General features: G+C 39.3%; 1 protein-coding gene across 1 annotated transcript; it reads right to left on the bottom strand.

Moving 5' to 3' along the window:
• On the bottom strand, positions 1-1,927 carry LOC109241437 (zeatin O-glucosyltransferase-like). Its single transcript, XM_019408177.1, has one exon. It carries the CDS (start codon positions 1,678-1,680, stop codon positions 262-264), a length of 1,419 nt encoding a protein of 472 aa, XP_019263722.1. The 5' UTR covers positions 1,681-1,927; the 3' UTR covers positions 1-261.
• Positions 1,928-18,650: the final 16,723 nt, after the last annotated feature.

Raw genomic sequence — 18,650 nt, forward strand, 5'->3', positions numbered from 1 at the left:
TTGAAATATTATGGACCCAATGAAGCATTTATGATAATGAAGATTCATACATTCGACCACAACTAGCTTGGGTATTGAGGCATAGTTGTTGTTGTTAATGTGGTTTTGGAAATAAGGCAGATGACATGCTAAAATAGGTTTAAAATACAGTAATAATATAAAAATTCTTTACATCATATAGATTAAATCCTTTTAGATAGTAAGACCTTGTTGCACAATGAAAACCGTTGAAATGGGGAGAGTCAAGTGATCTAGGATTGATCAAATTTGCCTTGTTATGTGAGAAATGAATGAATCCAACTCCATGTTCTTAATACCACCTTCTGCTACTGATATTTTAAGAGCTGCACTCAAATCCATTGCTCTACTCCTCATTTCTTCTCCTTCTTTAGACACCATTAATTTCTCCACTGCTGCCTGCACCATGGCAGATGTTACCACCTCGTGCCTACGAGTCCAATCCTTAACGACTATGCCAACTTTTAAAATCTTCGTTACCAATATAGTATTTCGGGGTTGATCCGAATGCATTGGCCATGCTGCTATTGGCACGCCCATGGAAATGCTCTCCATGCACGAATTCCATCCACAGTGACTCATAAAACCGCCAACGGAAGAATGTGCCAATATTTCTAATTGTGGCGCCCAATCCCTTAACACAACTCCCTTTTCTTTAACTCTCTCTTCGAACCCTTTTGGTAGTTCGATCTTTCTTGATTGATCTTTCATGAAAACATTCCCTTTATCGGCATCTCTTAGTACCCAAACGAATTTCTGCTCGCTCTTCTCCAATCCAATTGCCATCTCCTTGATCTGTTCATCTGAAAACGAAGTTGTCGTGCCAAAAGACACGAAGATCACGGAGTTTTGTCTTTGTTTGTCTAGCCAACTTAGACATTTATGTCGTTTGGTACTACCTTTGGTCCCATGTTGTACTAAAACAGGATTGAATGGTCCAAGTGCCCACTGCTTTTTGTTATTACTTATCTGTTCCTTGGACAGCAAATCAAGAAAAGGACCTTCTATAACTTTGCATGTGTTGTAAATCCTTCCTGAATTGAACTTCAAGTAATCATATTCATTTTTAATAAATTTCTCAAATTCGGGACTAAAACAATCTTCAAGTGAAGGAACATCTTTTAGCATATTAGCATCAATGTTAAAAGGCCTGCCCATATTCTCCCACATGAACAAGAACAATGTGAAAGCTGACACACTGTGAAAAGCATAGGCTTCTGCATTTGGTAAGTACACAAAATCTTGAACCACTGACCCCATTAGGGAGTCATGAATGATAACAACTCTCTGGCTTTTCGACGAGAGGAGACGAAGAAGTTTGGCCACAGGCTTTCGTAGATGAGACGCTGCCTCGAATGAAGGTTGAAGATGGCAAGGAAATTTGATGGAAGCGTTCGGATTAGGAGGGGGAGATATGAAAAATGGTGTTGAGAATTCATGAAAATGAATATTGTCAATAGAAAAAGGATCATGAACTCTTAACTTAGCTTGATGAGTGTGTGTCTTGGTTGTAACATAATGAACTTTTATATTATAGGAAGCAATGGGTTTACATAGTTGAAGAAGTTGATTGAGATGTCCTTGTGCTGGAAAAGGGACTACAACTACTACAATATCATGATTTTCTTGGCCATGGTTTTGGAAATGGAGATTGGAGGCCATTGCAAAAACTAATATATGAATGTTTTATTTCAAAACTAGATATGTGCTTTACATATTTATACACAGAGAGATAGGAACTTTGGTGTTATTAGGGCCTATGTTTCGCTAGCAATTTGAAGACTAGTCGACCGCTGTAGTTATAAAATTACTTACTCGTACCTGATGTTTATATTAAATTAATAAGTTTAATTTTAACAGTCTCAAAATAAAGTGACAGTATATATCACTTAATATAGGAACTTTGGTGTTATTAGGGCCTATGTTTTGCTAGCAACTTGTAACAGGTCATTCCATTTTATTGTGTGTTTGGAAGACTAGTTGACGGCTGTTATTAGAAAAATACTTACTCGTACCTGATGTTTATATTAAATTAATAAGTTCAAGTTTAAAAGTCCCAAATTAAAGTGATAGTATATATCACTTAATCATGATTTATCGATACTCCTTCCCGTCCTACTTACTCGTTACTTTAGCCTTTTGCCCGCATACTTTAAGAAAACATCAATAATAGGAGTTATTTGATTGAATTGCCCTTATATATTCTTAGATCTCTCAATTTTTGTTACTTCTTCGAAGAACATTTATTAGAGTAGAAAGGGCAAAATTGAAAAAATATAATTAATTCTTTGTTTTGTTGTCGCATTTCATCTTCTTGTGCAGAGGGTTTATCAACCTCTCTACCGCAGGATTAGGGTAAGGTTTGGGTACACACTACCCTCTCCAGATCCCACTGGGATTATACTGGGTTGTTGTTTCTTGTTTTTTTTTTTAATTTTTAAATCATAACTATTTTAGAACAACTATTTTTAGCAAAAGTAGATAGGAAGGGATGGAGTACAAAATTTATATAGAAAACACATGTATTACACTCGGTGTATAATGCATTTCGGATTTATGCAGGATTCGAGGAAGGGCGGTACCCTAACATATGCAAGTAAACATTTTTTTGTCTGTTTTAGTGCAGACGACATTGAAACAGGGGTAAAATGAATTTGTTTTTAATTCAAGAAACTGTTACATTAAGTTAACCATGTGAATTTGCACCCAAAATAAATAAAAAAAAGTTAACCATGTAAATTGACGGATATAATTGAGGAATAAAATACTTGCAAATTCAGACAAAAGTCTAAGGGCGTGACGCATGCCGTTAGTTGTACACTGCAAAGATTAAAATGTAGGGCAGGGGTGACTCGTTTGTCACATGGTCCTTATCTATTTTTGTGATGTTGTTTGATATGGACTGTGTTTTAAAATGTAATATTCTTCCGTATTGTTTTTTTTTTCTATTCTTTTATTAGTATTATATTTTTGTCAGTACTTTCGACATATTTTTTTCTTTCTTCGAACATGTTTTGGAATCGCTTTCTTTGAGCCGAGTGCCTATCGGAAACAACCTCTATAATGCAGGGATAAGGTTTGCGTACACTGATCTATCCTCTTCAGATCCCACTTATGAAATTTTACTGCAGTCCTAGCTTAATTAGTCATGCCTTCGAAGTTGTTTTTAACAATATTACGTAATACAATAATAACAACAACATGCCATGTTGATGATATTGTTTTTATTATTATATTACGTAATATTGTTAAAAAGCAATTTCGGAGGCATGACTTGCATGATTAATTAAGCGAGGACCGCATCGTTGGGCGTTGGAAGAATGGTGAGACAACCAATGCACATTTAGGGCAGGCAATATTGCCCATCTTAAAGTACGAGCTTTTCTACCGAAGTAGAGCTAAGCTTTGAAGTTTATGAGTTGTGAATTTACTAAGAACTTATCTCTCATTTTTGTTACAAGGTTCGTAATTAAATATTTATGCATATTAAATAAATTTTTTAATATAAATATGATATCTAAGCAAAAATGACTGGGTTTAGCAGTCACACCTAATGGGCTAGCTCCGCCCCCTTTTCTACCTATGCGCAACATTCCATCCGTTCGATATGTTGAATATGCTCTCTTTGTATCGCGATCATTCTTTAATCCGTCGAACCACTGAAGTTAAAGAACAACTCGGCGGATAAAGTATCTCGCATTCCTGTATGGTCCGGGGATGGGCAGCAATCCAAGGGTGTGATGTAGACAGCCCATGCAAGTAAGGCTCGAACCTATAACTGTAGATTATACGAAAATAACTTTATCGTTGCAAAACCACTAAAGGCCTCTAATAAAAGAAAAAGTTTAAACAAAGAGGAAAAAATGAGAATTTTCAAATCAGTGTGAGAATACTACAATGTAGTGTAACTAACAATAATAAACTTTAGCTACTACACATTGCAATTTGCAACTAAAGTTTCAAATTAGATGTGTTCAATTTTGTTTTTACATGATGGACAGATGTAACAGCAATATAAAAAAATTGCGGCTTAAAGTTATCTATAACAAAGGAAGCATTGTTTTTTTTATTTATTTTTTTTATATATATTTACAAATTGCAATTAGAAAACAAAAAGATAAAAAGTAATGTCGGTAAGGCCACAGAGTTCTTACCACTGTGGTCGGCAAGAGTTAAATAATAAAACTGCCGATTTGCTATTTTCAGCCAGAAATTAATAAAATAATAAGGTGAATTAGTCGAGTCAATGACTACTGAATATACCTGATGATTAAATTAAAAAAAATGGACAATAAAACAATTCATATATTTGGCTTTACTCAAATTCGATGCAGAGTAGTATTTGTTATAGTAATATAATACTCCCTCCATTCTTTTTACTTGTCCGATATACTAAATATAATACTATTTTTTACTGTTTACTTTAGCAAATCATAAGAGAATTAACTATTATGTTTTTCAATTTTATCTATTATTAAGTAACTATTTTTAGACTTGTTGAAATAATAGTCAAATTTTTAGAGCAAATAAATATGAAAAATTAATTAAAAATAAATATATAAAGAAGGGCTATGTTATTCAAGAAGATAGGTGTTTCTCCATTTATAGGAGCCAAAAATTGATTTGATGTAGACTTGTCATTAAAGTTATGTTTGAAAATTCCCTAGTTGCTATAACTCGTAAGTGCACTAGTCTTGATGCCTAATTGTAAAAACAAGAATAAATAAATAAAATTACAAAGGAATGCAAATCATAAAAAAGATAAACTTACGAAGAAGTCAAGGAGATCGATGAACATGTAATATATATACATNACCTGGTAGACCTTCTACGTAGGTGTTGTCTGTGATCAGCTTTATTGGTAAGCTCCACGTCCTTCGGAGGTTTCGAGTCTAGGGGTATATATATATATATATATATATATATATATATATATATATATATAATTATGTGGTTTAGCTACCATTTACGCTCCAACTTAGTTGTACTTTATGGATATATGAATGTTAAATGATAACAAATTGCTCTAATTAAGAACTCTGTGCTTTGTAGGAACAATTCCGGGCTATGAAGACATTAAAGAGTGTTTTGGAGTTAATCTGGAGCAAGGAAGGCCAATCGGAGGTCAGCTCGCGCAAAAGAACAAAGAAAATTAAAGGCAGAAATATCCTCGAGGTGCGCGGTCCATCCACGGCCGCGCTCGCTGAACAAAAGGCAATATGCGCGGTCCATCCGCGGTTGATCCGCGGCCGCGCACGTCGCTCCGAGGATTTTTATTTCAGGGGTAAAATTATAAGTTCAGAGGCGAATCTCCTTGACCTATATGAAGCCCAGCTCGCCCAAAAAGAGGGTATCTTGGTTTTTGGAGGGATTTTGAAGGCAAGAACAGGCAAGAAGCAAGACGGAAGATTCGGCATAGAGTTTTTATCTTTCTTCCTCTTGTTTTTATCATTGATGATGAATTCTATTGTGATGATTGTGAAAATAATTATGCATAGCTAAACTCCTAATCTAGGGTTTTGATGGAACCTATTGGAGGATGGCTTTCTTGTTATGTTAATATAGATTTGCCGTAGTATTCTCTCTATTTGTTCAACTATATTCTGATTGCTGTTGATTGAAGGGCCCTCAATCGACTGTGCCTATTTAGTATGTATTACTCGGGAGAGAGTGCACATTTTGGTAGTTGTTGAACAACACCACTCCTAAGAGGGATCAATACGAAAGGTTTAAAGGTGGGATTAGGGATAACGAAACCTTGTGTGCAATCTAAGCGAGCTGTACTTAAATCTAGCTAGCATAATTTGGGAGAATATGTCTAGTATATTATTGTAATTACTCGGGAGAGAGTTATGACAATCGGAGTGCTCATGATCGATAGAGAAGACTTAGGCAAATTTATAGCAAACGTAGCGGAAAAGATTCCGACAATAGGGAAAATCAGAACCTTAGATCATTCCCATTCTTGTCTACAACTCATTCATAATTAGTCCTTAATTATTGTATTGTCATTACATAATATTTAGTTAGTAAACATCCAATCTTTTGCTCAAATATTTCCGAAGATTGAATACGTGAATTTGTGAAAGTCCAATAGCTGTGATTGATAGGTTAATTCCCTGTGGGATTCGACTCCGGACTTGTTAACCGGAATATATTTGCAGCGACCGCTTTGTCCTTTTTATAAGGCATAGTTAGGCATGATCAAATTTTGGCGCTGTTGCCTGGGAATTAATGGTGTTATTAATTGCAGTTAAAAGAAGTGCAAAAATTTTTAGTGTAGTCAATTTTCTTCAATTTAAACTGATTACATTGAAATTCTAACGTTTGTAGTCTTGGGTGTTATAGGTGCATGCCTAGAAACTCCTCAAGAACTGGTGGATTGTTTGAAGCATTATATCAGATCCTTAGAAAGTCTTCAAGGCATTGAATCGTGCAAACAAGAAGGGCAAACAACAATAGAACTCAACAGAACAAATCGAACCAGACATGGAAGACGATAATCTAAACAATAGAAACAACGTGAATGACCCAAACAATCAGGGTGTGGTGCCTCTTGTGCTATAAGCAGCACTGTATAATTGGGCGCAACCCACCGCTGACAACTTAGCAACCGCAATTGCAGTCCCTCAGATACAAGCAGAATCATTCCAAATCACAAAAAAATGCTACACTTGTTGCAGAACAAAGGATTGTTCTCAGGGTTATACGTTGAAGATCCTCAGCAGCATCTGAAGAAGTTCCTGTCGATCTGTGCCACACAAAGGCAACATAATGTGACATCGGAAGCAATACGGCTGTTTTTGTTTCCGTTCTCAGTGACAGGAGCGGCTCAGACTTGGCTTGATTCACTCCCCATAAACTCCCTCATTACTTGGGAGGAATTAGTCAAGCAATTTGTGAACAAATTCTACCCACCAAATAAGACTACTCAACAAATTGATGAGATATTGAGCTTCAGACAGAAACCAACAGAGACACTACAAGAAACGTGGGAGAGGTTCAAGGGTCTTCTGGTTACGTGTCCACATCATGGTATTCCGGAGCAGATGTTGGGGCAGAGGTTCTACATGGTGGCAGATAGCCTGAAGGCCAATGTTGATGCTTTAGCAGGTGGAGCATTTTTGAGCAAAACATTCAGAGAAAGCAAGATCCTACTTGACAAGATGGCCCAAAACTCTGGATGGGCGACAAGAAACGCTCTAATCACTCCTGTAGTGCACTCAGTGGCTTTAGACCCAAATAACTCCATAGCTGAAAATATGGCCACTTTAATGACACAAATGAGTATCCGCACCAAAAAGGTTGATGGATCTGGCCAGAAGCAACAGGTACACATAGTTGATGCAACTAATGGGGGCTTATGCACATCATGCATTAATCAACAATATGTTTGCTCGTGGAGTGCTGAAGGTGATAACCAGCAATATCAGGAAAACACGAACTATGTGGCCAACTACGGGGGACAAAGGCAAGGTGGTCAGAATTGGGGTCAGCAGAATCAACAATATAGACCAGCTCAACAGCAGTACAACAATAACACAATCTTGGGTCTATGCGACCACAGGGTCAAGTGGTGCCTTACCAAAGGCAACAGGGTTATAACCAGCAAAATCAGCAGCAAGCTCATCAACAACCACAACAAATAGATTGCGAGACATGAAGATGTGTTTGCTAAACTTGAGGGAATGATGCAATAATTGATTGGGTCCACTGGAAAAATAACTGAGAGAGTTGACTCACATGAACCAACGATAAAGAATATTGAGATTCAATTAGGACAGATCTCGATGGCTTTAAATAACCGTCCCCAAGGGACGTTACCTGCAGACACTCAAATCAATCCAAAAGAGCAAGGCCCTAAACGACTTATGGCAGTGAGTTTACCGAATGGTAGAGACCTAGATCTGGAGCAAGAACTTGCTCGTGAGAGCAGACCTACTGAGACACTGGTGCCAGTACCCATTGAGATAGATGACTCAGCAGGGTTAACTGAGGTGACAGTACAACATGCACAGGAGAACGCCAGCAAAGGGGAAGAGGTTGTGAACGAGACTAAGGTAGCACAGGAACCCATAGTAGAAGCAGTGCCTGAACAAGAGATAAATCAAATCACAGGGAAGAAGCGACCTCCAGCACCATTCCCATAGAGATTGGCCAAGTATCAGAAAGATGAGCAGTACAAGAAATTCTTGGAGATGTTGAAGCAAATTCAGGTAAACATTCCATTGATTGACGCTTTAAAGGAGATGCCTGGTTATGCGAAAATGATGAAGGACTTGATGTCCCATAAGTTCGACTTTCAAGACTTGGACACGGTTACACTGACTCAGACTTGCAGTGCGGTTATGACGAGACCCATTGCTGAGAAGCTGTCTGACCTAGGGAGTTTGACAATCCCATGCACAATAGGCAACTATGCATTTGCTAAGGCACTGTGTGATTTAGGGGCAAGCATAAACCTGATGCCCCTGACTATCTACAAAAGGTTGGGCATTGGAAGAGCTAGACCCACGTCCATGTTACTACAGCAGGCTGACCGGATAGTGAAGGGGCCCTTTCGTATTCTCGATGATGTATTAGTACATGTAGGGAAGTTTGTGTTCCCAGCAGATTTTGTCATTCTTGACTGTCGGGTTGACGAGGAAATTCCCATAATTTTGGGAAGACCATTCTTGGCCACTAGGAGAGCTTTGATTGATTGTGAAATGGGATAGCTCAAAATAAGATTAAATGATGAGACAATAACATTCAACGTGCAGAAATCTATGAGGCGACCAAGCAAATTTGCTAACTGCTCTCTAATAGAAGCCATGGATGTAATTTTGGAGGAAGAAGATGAGACTCTGAACATCAAAGACCCTCTAGCATCCTGTCTCATGAACTTAGAGCAAATGGTGAGGACTTGGCGGAGTGGGTACTTGCTCTTGAAGGCCAAGGTTTTTGGAGAAGGCAGCTTGAGTTTGAGCCTTTGCACTTAGAAGAAAGAAAAACTCCTCCAGCTAAGCCGTCGATAGAAGAGCCACCAGAGTTGGAATTGAAGCCCCTACCACCTCATCTCAGGTATGCTTTCTTGGAACCTAATTCAACTTTACCTGTGATTATCTCATCTAGTTTGTTAGATCTGCAGGCAGAACAGCTTTTGCAGGTACTAATGGGGTGTAAGACTGCAATTGGTTGGACCATTGCAGATATTAAGGGTATCAGCCCGGCATTTTGTATGCATAAGATTCTACTGGAAGATGGGTACAAACCTTCCGGAGAACACCAGAGAAGGCTGAACCCCAATATGAAAGAAGTGGTGAAGAAAGAAGTGATTAAGTGGTTAGATGCGGGAATCATATTCCCCATCTCTGACAGCAATTGGGTTAGCCCAGTTCAGTGTGTACCAAAAAAGGGAGGTATGGCGGTAGTGAAAAATGAGAAGAATGAATTGATCTCTACACGAACAGTCACAGGTTGGCGAATCTGTATGGATTACAGGAAGTTGAACCTGGATACTCGGAAGGACCATTTCCCACTGCCATTCATTGATCAGATGCTCGATAGATTGGCAACGAGGTCCCACTTTTGCTTTCTGGATGGATATTCGAGGTATAATCAGATCTCGATTGCCCCGGAGGATAGAGAGAAAACGTCGTTCACCTGCCCTTATGGTATCTATGCATTTCGGAGAATGCCGTGTGGCATATGCAACGTACCCGCCACATTCCAAAGGTGCATGGCCATCTTCTGAGATATGGTAGAGGACATAATGGAGTTTTCATGGATGACTTCTCAGTGGTGGGGAACTCATTCGAGGATTGCCTTGTGAACTTGAGAAGAGTATTTAAAAGGTGTATCGAGACTAATCTGGTACTCAACTGGGAAAAGTGCCATTTCATGGTACAGGAAGGTATAGTCTTGGGACACCTAGTGTCGAGTAAAGGTATTGAGGTGGATCGTGCAAAGATTGACGTTCGAAAAGCTTCCACCACCCACATCCGTTAAAGTAATAAGAAGCTTCCTCGAGCACGCCGGTTTCTATAGGCGATTCATTAAAGACTTCTCCAAAATTGCTAACCCGTTGTGTAAATTGCTTGAAAAAGATCACCCTTTTGTGTTTTCTGATGTATGCAGGGTAGCGTTTGAGGAATTGAAGAAGAGACTGGTAACAACACCTATCATAGTTGCCCCCGACTGAGAGCAACCATTTGAGCTGATGTGTGATGCGAGTGACTATGCTGTGGGAGCATTTGTTGGCCAACGAAGTTAAAATCATGCATCCAATATACTATGCAAGTAGAACGCTAAGTGGAGCCCAGTTAAATTACACTATGACCGAGAAGGAGATGCTGGCAGTGGTGTTCGCATTTGACAAATTCAGGCCATATCTGATAGGCTCAAAGGTAATTGTTTATACTGACCACGCTGCTCTCAGGTACTTAATTGAGAAGAAGGAGTCAAAACCGCGCCTAGTTCGGTGGGTGCTACTGTTGCAAGAATTTGATTTGGAAATCCGTGACCGAAAGGGAACGGAGAACCAAGTAGCTGATCATTTGTCTAGGCTGGAAGGAGCTGAGAAGAAAGTTGAGGTAGAAGAGATTCTGGAAACTTTACCAGATGAACAACAAACAGCTACGAGCCTTGAGGAAGTGCCATGGTATGCAGACATTGCAAACTAGCTGGCGAGCGGTATTGTTCCTTATGACCTTTACTCTATCCAAAAGAAAAAGTTCTTTCGTGATTGTCGAATGTATTATTGGGACGAGCCTTATCTGTTCAGGATTTGTATTGATAACATGATCTGGAGATGTGTCCCCGAGATAGACCAGTCTTCTATTTTGTAGGCATGTCGCGCGTCACCATATGGTGGGCATTTCGGGGGAGTAAGGACAGCTGCGAAAGTCTTGAAGTCGGGCTTCTACTGGCCGACAATGTTCAAAGATGCACATTTATGGATAAAGGGTTGTGATGAATGCCAACGAACCGGGAATATTTCCCGCCGACACGAGATGCCCATGAACCCAATTCAGGAGGTAGAAGTGTTTAATGTATGGGGAATCGATTTCATGGGGCCTTTCGTCAGATCATATGGCAACAAGTCATACTCGTCATTGTGGACTACGTGTCCAAATGGATGGAGGCTGCAACGCTCCCTACAAATGATGCAAAGGGGGTAATTGGGTTTTTGAGAAAGAACATATTCACCCGATTTGGCACTCCAAGGGCAATAATAAGTGACGGGGGCACTCACTTTTGTAATGGAGCCTTCGCGAAGTTGTTGGAGAAGTATGATGTACGCCACAAGGTGGCCACCCTATATCATCCACAAATGAGTGGGCAAGTGGAAGTTTCGAACAGAGAGATAAAGAGTGTGTTTAACTAAGACTGTGAATGCTACTAGAACGGATTGGGCGAGAATGTTAGATGATGCTCTTTGGGCTTATCGAACCGCTTTCAAAATTCCAATCAGCATGTCGCCATACAAGTTGGTGTTTGGGAAGGCGTGTCACTTACCGGTGGAGTTGGAGCATAGAGCTTAGCGGGCGTTGAGGCAGTTAAATCTCGATATTGAAGCTGCGGGAACAAGTAGAGTCACGTAGTTGCACGAGCTTGATGAATTCCGATATCACGTTTTTGAGAGCACCAGATTATACAAGGAGAGAATGAAGATTATACATGATAAAAATATTATTGAGCGGATTTTTAAACCCGGAGATAAGGTATTGCTATACAACTCAAGATTGAGATTATTTCCGGGCAAATTAAAGTCAAGATGGTCAGGGCCATTTTGTGAAGTTGAAATTCATCCCACTGGTGCCGTAGAGATAGTTGCAAAAAATGACTCTCGCACGTTCAAAGTCAATGGGCCCAGATTAGAACATTATGTGGGCATGGATGAAACAAAGGTAGTGTCAGTGATTCATTTGATCGAGCCTTCGATGTTGAGCGTACCTTAAATGTGCTTACTTGCGTCGTGACGCGACGTTAAATAAGGCGCTTCATGGGAGGAAACCCATTGAACTGTTGTATTCATCGTGCCACGATGTTAACTAAGGCGCTCGTTGGGAGGCAACCCAATTAGTAGTTAATTTTTTCTTTTTCTTTTTTTCTTTTTTAGGTACTAACGAGTTTGCAGGTGAGATTGGGCGAGCTGTAAATACATCAGGCGCTGAGGGACTCGGGGTGAAGGGATCAACCCGGAGATAGGTAAAAAGTGGCGAGAAAGGAAAAATTTCGGAGGCCAGGTCCGCGGCCGCGCTCAGACCGCACATATTGCATCCCACACTGCCTCGCGATCCTTGTTACGTCCGCAGCCGCGGAACGACCGTGCTTAGACCGCGCATAACGCCCTTTATACTACCTCACGTGCGCGGCCGTGCTTGGACCGTGGACCGACCGCGCACTGGGCGCCGTCTGTAGGCTTAGTTAGAGTTAATTATTTTTTTTCTTTTTTATTAATATTCTAATTACTAATAATTCCCCTTCCCCCTTCTTATCCCCTACCACTTTTCACTTCAACCAAATACCTGATCCCCCACCCCTTCTCTTACAAATCAAAACAAACTATCCTCTTCTACAAGAACCCCAACCCTTCTACCCCCACTGAATCGACCCCTCACTCTATCCTCTTCTTTCTTTTAACTTCTTCTCCTCACACAACACACTCACAAGTTCATCAGGTAAGGTCCCTTGTTTAAATGTTTGTTAGGTTATTGGAATTTCTTAGTTTTGTAGTTGTTTTCTTCTTATTTTTGTAGTAGATTTCTTATAGTCATGTGCTCTAGTTACACTAGTGGGTATGTCGGGGTAGTAGTAGAACTTGATCTTGACGGGTTAGGTTGATGTTGGTATATCTGTGGTTGAATTAGGGTTTCAAATTGTTATTTAGGAGTTTAGGTGAATTGTGCACATCAAGTGTTTGTTTAAATGTCACAGTGAGTCGTGAAAGTAATGTGTGACCAATTGTCCTGATGAAGTCTGAGTAACCGCCTTTGGTTCACATCTCTTGTTTTTCGCTGATGGTGATCTTTATTTTAGGTAGTATGACGCCCTCCAAGAAACGCAGAACCACCGGTGCTTCCTCCAGTGGTCACGCTGGATCATCCAGGCCACGAGTTTCAACTAATGTTCGCCAGTATGATAGTACCAAGTTCGTCTCCAGCGTGGCTCAAGACCGTTTTGGTCACAAGGCATTAAAGAAGCCCATACCGAAGAGGGGAATTAACATAGGGTCCCTCCAATATGACTGTCCCAACATGTACAATGAATTGGTCCGGCGCAGGCTGGATATTTTGTTTGAAGAACCGGACGAAGCTAATTTGATGGTTGTACGGGAGTTTTACGTGAACCTTCCAGAACATGTGGACGATGTTTGCACGGTGTGAAAGAAAAATGTGGATGCATCCATTGAGGCCATTCAGAGATCTTACCGGTTGCCAATGTTCGGGGAGGACCCTGAGGCGGAGGACTACTATGAAGCCCATGGCAGACGATTCACTACGTGGAATTTGTTCTTTGAGACAATATGTGTGCCCAACAATGAAGTTGTGTGGATTATACCAGGGAAGAAGTTTCATTCGGCGGCACTCACCTTTGAAGGGAAGTGTTGGCTGTATATCATCAATAGCCGCCTGCTCCCTTCCTCCAACAACACTGAAGTGAATAGTCCCAGAGCTGCATTGATCTGGTGCTTCATGAATAGCCACGATTTTGATATGGCCAAGGTTATTCACGAAGAGATGTTCATCCGTTGTCCAATGCGGAGGTATGGGTTCTTCTTTCCTTCCCTGGTCACTAGATTATGCCGGGCAGCACGGGTGCCGGAGAACTTGAGCCTGGTTGGAAGAGTGAAGAACGAAACAAAGTTTCGGGCGGATAAAGTGACCATTGGGAAGGACCTTGTGGTACCTGGAGGTACGAATAGTGATAATTCTGATGCACTAGAGGAGGGAGATGAAAGGCAGGATGAAGTTGAGGCAGCGTCTCCCACACAAGAGCAAGTTGCAGAGGCAGAAGGAACATCTGTGGTCGGACGGAACACGCGGATGACAGCCTTAGAGCATGAAATGGCAGGGTTGCGCACTTCTGTCACAAACTTGGGGGCTCGGGTGGATCCATTGACCACCCAAAATGCTAAATCGGAAAAGAAGATCATGGCTTGGCTGTGTGCGCTGGGGAGGGCATGCCATCTCGACCCCGGCACTGTCTTCGATCAAGATTGATGTACCAGGGAAGTTTCCTTTACCTCGCATTACTTTATTTTGTATGCCATGGGGACATGCCTTTATTTTAAGTGTGGGGTGGGGGATACTTTGTTTGTATGTGAATATATATAGGACTGTGACTTGATTTTGGTCTTTGGTTAGCTTTTCTAAATGAGTGAATGTGTGAAAAAGATTCAAATTTTCGACTTGTCCCGATGATGGATATCACTCGACGAGTTTCTTGAGGGTCTAAGTCGAAAGAAAGAAAGAAAAAAAAGGAGAAAAGATTTTCTTTTGTAGGTAGTGTATCAATTCCCCCTTGGTTTCTCTTTGGACCGCGGTTATTTTTCAAGGGTTTCATTTGAACCGGGTATAGTTAATTTTTAGTTAGGAACTCGTGGGCTATGGGCTGATATGGAAATAGGATCTCTTAACGTCGTTATGCCTTGAATATAGCGGGTACTTTAGTGTGACGCTTAGGCTCAGTTGTTGACTCTTGTAAGAATGCCTTAAATTGTATGTTCTTGATTTGGCTTAAGTATCTTGACTAGAGTGTTTTGATGATCCAATCTGGAGTGAGTCATGTGCCATGTGTGTGTGAGGATTGTTGTATTCAGTGCACTTCATTTGATGCCTAGAACTTGCCCCGTGTGTTTGCAAAGCGAAATAGTAGTTATGTTCAGTCTTGGAAGTGATATAGGCATTTCTTTGTTGAGCCATATATATATCTTACCTGCTTAATGCTATGTATCGTAGCTAACCCCTTTGAGCCTATAATCCTATTTCTTTGGCAACCACATTACAAGACTTATTCATTTGTTTGAATTAACCATCTATTTGAACCCCCTAACCTCTCATGAGCACTTGAATTGTTATGAAATGTGTAAAAGTTAAAGTGTGGGGTGGTTGGTTTGGCTTTTGAGTGAAACTAATGAAATAAGGAGAAAGGTGCACTGTCTTGAAAAAGTAAAGAGCCACGTGAATTGAAAAAGAAAAGAATAGTTGCATTGTTGTGAAAAAAAATAAAGATTTTTTTTACATATATATATTCCTTGATAAGTGGCGGTTCTTGATGCAAGTGTGCTTAAAGAAGTATAGGGTAATACACATTGATGTAAAGGTGGAGTTTGGTTTGACATAAGTAGGGTCTTAGATGTTAAAATGTATGTATTAAAGTGCTTAGGGAGGTGTAGTCACTCTTATATCTAAATGTATCCTACCGGTCCCACAACCTACATTACAATCAAGTAAAGTCCTATTTGATCCTACACTGAATGAGCTCGATTAGTAGAGTAGTACACTACGGGCAAGCCTATGGAGCATCTTTTGTGGCACAAGAATATCGTTTCTGAGGGTGAGTGAATTCTCTGTATGTTAAACTTCCTCTTTGTGCGTGAATTTTATTTAATTATGGAATGAGTCTCTTTTGTCGTGAGCAGGCACTTGATTCATGAAGGAAAGGCAAGTCTTGACCTCTGTGTTAGAGTAAGTGAGTAAGTTTGGGATATTGCGTGGCCCGTGGGAGTCAACTCTTGAGGTGAAGATGTTACACTACTATGCTCAATCTATGTGAGATATTCTTGGCGTGACGAGTTAGAAAAGTCGCTTAGTGAAGTAGGCCTCTGTAGAGTATTGTTTGATTGCTCGGGGACGAGCAATGGTTTAAGTGTGGGGTGTTGATAGTAGGCTATAACTATGTAGTTTAGCTATCACTTACGCTCTAACTTAGCTGTACTTTATGGATATATGAATGTTAAGTGATAACAAATTGCTCTAATTAAGAACTTTGTGCTTTATAGGAACAATTACGGGCTATGAGGACATTAAAGAGTATTTTGGAGTTAATCTGGAGCAAGGAAGGCCAATCGGAGATGAGCTCGCGCAAAAGAAGAAAGAAAACTGAAGGCAGAAATCCTCCAGGTGCGCGGTCCATCCGCGGCCGCGCATTGGCCGTGCTCATCAGGAAGAACAAAAGGCAATATGCGCGTCCATCCGCGATCCGCGGCCGCGCACGTCGCTCTGAGGATTTTTATTTTAGGGGTAAAAATGTAAGTTCAGAGGCGACTCTCCTTGACCTATATGAAGCCCAGCTCGCCCAAAAGAGGGTATCTTGGTTTTTGGAGGGATTTTGAAGGCAAGAACAGGCAAGAAGCGAGACGGAAGATTCGGCATAGAGTTTTTATCTTTCTTCCTCTTTGTTTTAATCATTGATGATGAATTCTATTGTGATCATTGTGAAAACAATTATGCATAGCTAAACTCCTAATCTAGAGTTTTGATGGAACCTATTGGAGGATGACTTTCTTGTTATGTTAATATAGATTTGCCGTAGTATTCTCTCTGTTTGTTCAACTATATTGTGATTGCTGTTGATTGAAGGGCCCTCAATCGACTGTGCCAATTTAGTATGTATTACTCGGGAAAGAGTGCATATTTAGGTAGTTATTGAACAACACCACTCCTAACGTATATGAGGGAGCAAAATGAAGGGTTTAAAGGTGGGATTAGGGATAACGAAACCTTGGGTGCGATCTAAGTGATCTGTACTTAAAGCTAGCTAGCGTAATTCAGAAGAATATGTCTAGTATATTATTGTAATTACTCGGGAGAGAGTTACGACAATTGGAGTGCTCATGATCGATAGAGAAGACTTAGGCAAATTTATAGCAAACGTAGCGGAAAAGATTCCGACAATAGGGAAAATCAGAACCTTAGATCATTCTCATTCTTGTCTATAACTCATTCATAGGTTGTCCTTAATTATTGTATTGTCATTACATAATATTTAGTTAGTGAACATCCAATCTTTTACTCATATATTTCCGAAGATTGAATAAGTGAATTTGTGAAAGTCCAATAGCTGTGATTGATAGGTTAATTCCCTGTGGGATTCGACTCCGGACTTGTTAACCGGAATATATTTGCAGCGACCGCTTTGTCCTTTTTATAAGGCATAGTTGGGTGTGATCATATATATAAACTTCGTTGTTAATCGGTCGCTAAATTGCTCATAGCTAACAGAATTTCTTGATAATTTGTCCCTGATCCGTCGCTAAATAGGAACAGACGAATGAAAGAAAATTGGTAGAGATATGTTACGTTTGTCATTAAGTGACTGCTTATCAAGGTTTGTAATCATCATTAAGAGGTTTAAGAGATTAATTTTATGAATGATCTTTCAATTTTTGCTTTAATGCATCAAAGTTATTAAATTACTTTTATAATAAAAAATCACTCAATTTCACTTAAAAGTAATATAACGTGAATTAGAAAAAGTAATAGGCGCAGAAAACTATTCGTTGAAGTGGCACATAAAATGACAGATAACATTAATTAGAAAAAACTTAACAGATTTATTCAATTGAACCCACACTCAAAGGAGGACCATAAGCTCGGCTCGACGAAATGAAAAGTTTCAACGTGTTGAAACTTCTTAGGGTTAGTAATGAAAAAAAAATATCATGTGAAATTAGTCGAGATACACACAAATGTACCACGATATGCACATAATTGATGAAGATATTAATTATTGGTCCAAATGTTAGAAACATGTGGCTTTTATGTCCACATCAACAACTAGACACAAATCTAAAATTGTACTAAGATTAATTCACACAATAATATTGGCCCCACCATGCAAATTCGGATTAGTCAAATATGCTAAATATATTTACTACTGAAAAAAATAGGAATTGGCGACAATCAAATTTCTATAGCTAAATAAAAAATGTGTCGCTAATCCCATTTTAGAAATGAATTAGCGATAAATTATTAAGAAAATTTAGTTAGCTACGAGCAATTTTAACAACAGATTAACAACGAAATTTGTAGCTAATTTCAGTTTTTTTTTATAATTCTAAATAGATTGTAGACTTCACATTTATTGGAAGTTAGGTAGAAATTAATCTTTGTCCCAATTAAATTAATACGTCAACCCTCAAGTCTGAATTCATCATTAAAAGTATAATTTTTGTCCTTTAATTTTGACAAAATTATTAAGAAAATCATTGTATTTATATAGAATATAGAACCAAGGATGTACAACTAATGTTTATTTCTGCCGACAACTTTGTCGAGAACTATTCTGTGGGTAAGTTATCAAAAAAAACTAACAGATTTTAAAGTACCACTAGACAGGAAAATAGAGCACGTGCTAAAAAAATGTAGGGACAGTATCATGCATTTATGTCTTTTTTAATAATCCCAATGTTCGAGTTAGCTCGGGCATACCTCGAATAATTTGAAAGATTATTCGCTAGTACTTTCCACCAACACAGATATCAATATATATTCATGTTTTCTCAAGTATTCAAGTACAAATAATTATTCGGAGTCTCTTTAACCATTAAGGTATTATCACTTTTAGACCGCGTAACAAACTATTTATATTTGACTGTCGAAAAAGTGTATAAAATTTGTATAATTTTTATATATAACATACAA

The sequence above is a fragment of the Nicotiana attenuata genome, unplaced genomic scaffold, assembly GCF_001879085.1.
Source record: "Nicotiana attenuata strain UT unplaced genomic scaffold, NIATTr2, whole genome shotgun sequence".
NCBI lineage: Eukaryota > Viridiplantae > Streptophyta > Magnoliopsida > Solanales > Solanaceae > Nicotiana > Nicotiana attenuata.